The sequence below is a fragment of the Motacilla alba genome, chromosome 21, assembly GCF_015832195.1.
Source record: "Motacilla alba alba isolate MOTALB_02 chromosome 21, Motacilla_alba_V1.0_pri, whole genome shotgun sequence".
NCBI classification, from domain to species: domain Eukaryota; kingdom Metazoa; phylum Chordata; class Aves; order Passeriformes; family Motacillidae; genus Motacilla; species Motacilla alba.
In genome coordinates, this window is record NC_052036.1 from 2,051,157 (window position 1) to 2,057,397 (window position 6,241).

The following is a 6,241-nucleotide window of genomic DNA, read 5'->3' on the forward strand; positions in this document are numbered from 1 at the left end:
CTGACATGAGGGGACAGCCAGAGGGGATCGGGATTTCTGACATGAGGGGACAGCCGAGCGGGATCAGGATTTCTGACATGAGGGGACAGCCAGAGATGGGGATTTCTGACATGAGGGGACAGCCAGAGGGGATCGGGATTTCTGACATGAGGGGACAGCCAGAGGAGATCGGGATTTCTGACATGAAGGGACAGCTGAGGAGATCAGGATTTCTCCCAGAGAACAGGGACAGGAGGACAGGGAACATCCTCAGTTGTACCAGGAGAGGTTAAGGTTGAACACCAGGAAGATTTCATGACATAAAGAGCGATGAGACCTCAGCGCTCCCACCACCAAAGAGCCATTCCGCGCCAGTCCCTGAATCCGCTGCCTCTCCGGGCTGTGGGGTTAAAAAGCTCGTCAGAAAAGCAGGTTTTTAGGACAAATTTCGCTTTGTTTGGCACTAGATGGCAGCCGAATGCCGCGGCGGGGCTGGGACACAGGAAGATGCCGAGGTTTGGATGCAGGATTGAGTCATCCCGAGGAGGAGAATTGGGCTCGACACCCTGGCTGTGCCCAGGGGGATCCACAGCGATCAGAACGCCAACGCTGCTAGGATTAAAGATGGAATTCTGCATTCCAGGAGGAAACGCTGGGGCTTTTACTGCAAACTGCACAAATCAGAACGGCCAAAACTAGGAGTTATTTATGTTATTATTTATGTTATTTATGTTATTTACCCACCGACTAGTGAAATATGCTGGTTTCAGGATTGTTTTCTCACATCCAGGTCAAAATTTCCACGGTGCTCCTTGCTCAGCCCAGCTCAATCCCATTTTTCTCGGAGGTTTTTGTCATCTTTTCCCTTTTTCCCTTTTCCACATTGGTCTCCTTGCACTATTACAATGGCAGGAGGAGGTAATGGAGCAGGAGAAATACAGGAGATAAACCAGGACATCAAAGGAACAAATCTATTCCCCAGCCCAGCTGAACTTCACTAGTGAGGCAGGACTCTGTCCTCAGTGCTTCCTAAAAATATTTCCTGCCCTCCCATTGATTTTTTTTCCCCTTTTGTGCTTTCTGAGGAATTTTTTCCCCATTATCACCACAGCACTTCCAGCAGAGCCTTTTCCTGTTCCCACAACCACCATTCTCTCCTCCGTGTAAAACCTCTCCCTCTCTTGTATTTTCCATTAAAAATAAAGCTTTTCTCACTATCCCCTCAACTTTAACAAAGAAATTTCCCCCTTTTCCTCATGCAGCCCTTCTATCCCCTCAGCACTTGCAAAAACTTCTTTCCTTGGGTCTCCTCTCAGCCATTCCCATCCCTGCCCATCATCTTCCTAATTCTTATTCTGCAATTAACACGATCTGATCACCTGGTGCTTCTGGTCAGAGATGCAGTGACCAGACCTGGGCTGAAGCAAGCCTGAGGGTGGTTTTACTCAGGTTAAAAATGCCAAAAAACCCCATCCAAGCATCCCTTGCTGTAATTCCAAAGCTTTTACCAGGAATGTGACACTCTCACCTGCCTCTTTTCCTCCTTTTTTTTGCTGAAACACGGCAGCAGTTTGCAGCCTCATAAAACTGAGACTCCAGATCTCCATGGAAGCAAAATCCCAGCTTTTGCCTGCACCTCCAAATAAAGCCAGGCAGCCTTTCCATTTCCATCTCACAAAAAAATAAAAAAAAATCAAAAAAAATCAAAATGCAATTAAGAGATTCTTTGCCTGAGGCACAGACTGTTTCCTCCAGAACACCCAAAGCTGGGGTCAAGCTGGGCTTTGAGCTGCTCACATTTAAGCAGTTGTTTTCCTCACATTTAGCACGAGGCAAGGGAAAAAAAGCAGCTTGTTAATGAGCATATCATTCTCCATTTTAGCTCCTGGATGTGGCCTGATGTTTGTACTGGAAATGAGTGGATCAATGCAGGGTAATAAAACACCTAAGAAGGCACCACGTGGATTTTTAATAGCAGGTACTCGCATAGTAACACGGGGGATGTGTGGTTGCCTTAGGAGCAATTTCCACTTTCCCCCAAAGCAGCTTCTTGGCAGTTATAAATCAGCATTCTGCCACTTCTTTATCGCTGCCTGGACAGGCCAGGATGGATTGTCACTCCCCAAGCTACTCTGCACGTTTTGGGAATTGCTGCAAAGCCTGGAGAAAGCTTTAACTGTGCAGTCACACCAAGGCTGGTGGCAGCTGGATTACCACCAAGCCTGTGTACATTAAATTTCCCCTTTTATTAGCACAAGAAATGTCTGCATTCATGGCAGAGAAATTTCTATAGTGATAGAAGGAAAAAAAATCCAGTTATCAATGGGTCAACAGATATTTTGCTTCATGTCACACAAAATCAAACAGGGGAATACTCTGATTTTCTTCTCCAACACACCCAGATGTGTTCAATTAAAGCTTAATCCACTGAAAATGAATGAGAAAATGAGATATTGTTTCCCACATCCCATTTTTAATGCATGGAAAGGGAAAAAAATGAAAGTAATCCTTTGAAAACTGCAGATTTTCTTCGATCAGGATTTAGATTCTTTTTCTACCCTCTGCCCAGGATGCTGTTACAATGCAATCCCCAGAGACTGATGAATAAAAACGTGAAATGGCTACAAAAACATCTCTTTAGTATCTTCTAGGTGCTGTTTTGGGGCTATCCCATAATCCATTAGGGTTATACCATTATTATTATTATTATGAATTATTATTTAGGGTATCCATTATTACCTGCAGAGGTGTCTTACTGAAGACAGTCACATTCCAAACTGTAAATTAAATTTCCATTTCCTCAGACTTACATCAGTGTTACCACCTGAATTACCCAGTTATCTACAATCCAAACCTCTAATAAATAAAATGAAGTATTCAGAGAATAAATCTCTTCTTTTCCCATTAATGCTGTCATAATTTTACAGCAGGCAATGGAATATTGTTATGACCAGTTTGGGCAGACTCCCTTTGAGTGAAACAAGATCTTGAACCTTTAAGTATTTATGGGATTTTCATTTCTTTTCCATCATCCTCTTAATTTATTCAGTTCAACGCCAAGGTGGTACAAGGCTCGTTGTTTACACAGCTGGTTTTCACATCTGGCAATTCATGACAAGATGAGGAACGGAACAGTGACACTGCTTGACAACAGGTGACAGAGATGTACAAACTCAGTGGCACTCCAGTGCTCCTGTGCTGAACTGGCTACAGCAAAAAAAAACCCTGAAACCTTTAAAAGACCAACATTTGTCTTAATGTTCTTCAAAATTGCCTTTTCTTCCAGCATCTCCTTAGGGATAAAAACGCAAAAATGAGGCATCAGTGCGTTCTTCAATCCAGCACACAGGCAAGGTGACAAACACAGAGCAGAGAATGGAAACACAGCAGGAATAACAAACCGAGGGCAAGCTGTAAAAGGTGCTGATAAACGCACACCGTCAGCTCCTCAGCCACCCCCGAGTTCCTGAAGAAGGGATTATGCTCGGTACAAATACTGGCTATCATTAAGGATTCCACACACTTCCTAGATTTACCCTCTACCACCAAGCTGGAACTTCACAAAGGACTTTCACAAGGAAAAGCAAACAGGTCGTTCACCAGAGCTAAACATTTACACAAACAGATCACACTGAACCTGACAGTCCCTTTACAAAAGAGCCTTCCCCCTACTTTTTTTTTTTTTTTTGCTTTTAGTGCACAGTTCCTAAGTGATAATAAATTAATTTTTTGTGTTACAGCAGTCAACTACACACAAACAACACGTACTAAAAACTACCTCGCTAAACACCTCTCTGAAGGTAACTACTTTGTGTATATATTAAATTTCAAGTAGTGATCAGCCCAAGTTGTTTGTTTTTTTTTTCTTTTTTTTTTTAAGAAAACAATCAGACAAACCAACAACCACTAATTCCGGAGACAGGAACACGAGGGAGATAACACTTAACTACGAGGACTACAGGAACAGATGCACCGATAGGAATGGGACAAATTCTCAGCACTAAGGCACAATAGAATCAGTACTAGAGTATGGCTAAAACCTTACTTCACTACAGCGTCAAGTGAGGAGTTACCGGGGAGTGTTCCTACGCTCAAAACACTCGGCTACAACATCAGTGACTTCCGTGGTCAAGAAGCTTCTACCTTAGTGCAGCTGCTTTGCTAAAGGAGGGGGTTTCAGCGGGCCAGGGGGTGCTCACTTATATCTTAATTATAATTATAATTAAGGGTTGGTTCCTACTTGCTCAACGAAACGGAGTTTTCTTATTCAATTTATCCCTTTACCTGCACTCTTCGTGAAACTACAACACAATTCTGATGGGAGAAAAGCAGGTGTTGGATGTTGATGGTCGCTGGAGCTGACCAGAAAACCCTCGACCAGAAAAACCCCCGCCCCAAAATTTGTGACCGCCTAAAGCATGATACAAAACCCACCTAAAACACAAGATTAAGCGGGCTTTGGATCAAGCGCACGCTTAGCTATGGGGTTTGTGGTCCCACCAGTCAGTCCTCCTGAACTCTAAACGGCTTTACCCCACAGGAAAAAAATCACGCACGGGTCTAAGACCAAGAGGTTTTAGGCTTAAAATAAGGGTGTTCTGGAGAGTCTTTTCAAACAGGCCCTCGGTAAGGTCTGCCGCTTGCCCTTAAAACAGACGATTTCTGGCACCTGGGGACCTCTGCTATTGTTTTTTGATCCGCTGAGATGCCACGAGTCCACCACGAACGGCTCCGGCCGAGAAGCCACCGCAGCCGGCAGAAGAGCTCCGAACTCCGCTGGGAACGCGCATCCTGCAAGTGTGGGCACGGCAAAGCCAGCGCTGCCAGAACAGTCTGGAAAAGCTCTTCCCTCGCCGCAGAGCGCCGCAACGGCGGCTGCGGGAGCCGCCAGGCGCCGGCCCCGCTTCATCACCATCACCATCACCATCACCATCACCATCACCATCACCATCACCATCACCATCATCACCATCATCCCCTCCCGCGCTACGCGCGGCGCGCAGCGGCCGCCGCGTGTCCTCCGCGGGCGAGCGCGGGGCTCATGAGGTTCTCGGTGATGTAGGCCACGAGCAGGCAGATGAAGACGAGCATCACGCAGATGGATCCCCCCACGGCCGTCATGGCCACGACGATGTCGCGCATGGCCGCGGGCTCCACGCGGAACTCCACGCACTGCGCGGGCGGCGCGGGGCGCGGCGGGGCGTAGCGCGGCTGCAAGCACAGGCGGTAGCGCACGCTGCCGTGCGCCTCGGCCAGCAGGTAGTCGCGACACGCGGCCCCCAGCTCCACGCTGTCGCAGGGGAAGCGCGTGTAGGTGCCGTCCCAGGAGCAGTTGAGCGCGAAGCCGCGCAGGGCGGCGGAGGGGCGCGGCGGCGGCGGCCCCCAGTGCCGCAGCCCCCACTGCAGCAGCACGCTGCCGTTCCGCAGCACGTTGGCCACCAGCGCGCCGCCCGCGGAGCGGTGGGCGCGGCACCCCCGAGCCGCGCACTGGAAGCCGCGGGCCGGCGGGCGGAAGCAGAGCCGCGCTCCCGCCGCGCCATCGCCGCCCACCTTGTAGGGGCACCACGGCTCGTCGGGGTCGGGCTTGGGGTCGGCGACCCCGAGGCACAGCAGGGCGAGCAGAGGAGGCAGCAGGCTGGGCGTGCCGGGCATGCCGGCGGCCGCCGCCGCATGGAGGCTCGGAGCGCGGGGCCGGCGGACGCGCGGGGCGAGCGCGGGGCGAGCGCGGGCTCGGCAGCCGCCGCGGGGCCGCCAATGGAGAGGCGGCGCCGCCGTTAACTCTCGCCGGGCTGCGGAGCACCCGCCCGCTGCGGCCGCTGGTGGCCGCCCGGACGCGGCGGCTCTCGGGGCTCCGCACGGAGCGCTGAGACCCCGCGGGGGAGGGTAGGGGGATGCTGAGACCCCGCAAGGACCGGCACGGGGGATGCTGAGACCCCGCGGGGGCGGGTATGGGGGATGCTGAGATCCCGCGGGGACCGGCACGGGGGATGCTGAGACCCCGCAAGGACCGGCACGGGGGATGCTGAGACCCCGCAAGGACCGGCACGGGGGGTGCTGAGACCCTGCGGGGGCGGGCACGGGGGCTGCTGAGATCCCACAGGGGTGGGCAGGGGGGATGCTGAGACCCTGCGGGGGCGGGCACGGGGGATGCTGAGACCCCACAGGGGTGGGCAGGGGGGATGCTGAGACCCCGCGGGGGTAGGTACCGGGGGTGCTGAGATCCCGCATGTGAGGGATGCTCAGACCCCACAAAGGTCGGCAC

At 51.4% G+C, this 6,241-nt stretch overlaps 1 protein-coding gene across 1 annotated transcript; it reads right to left on the reverse strand.

Annotated features, from left to right (window-relative positions):
• Positions 1-1,374: 1,374 nt before the first annotated feature.
• FNDC10 (fibronectin type III domain containing 10) lies at positions 1,375-5,994 on the reverse strand. Its single transcript, XM_038160100.1, has 2 exons — positions 4,940-5,994; positions 1,375-4,909 (listed from the first exon to the last, which is right to left on the reverse strand). Exon 1 carries the CDS (start codon positions 5,629-5,631, stop codon positions 4,966-4,968), a length of 666 nt encoding a protein of 221 aa, XP_038016028.1. The 5' UTR covers positions 5,632-5,994; the 3' UTR covers positions 1,375-4,909; positions 4,940-4,965.
• Between the last annotated feature and the right edge of the window lie 247 nt (positions 5,995-6,241).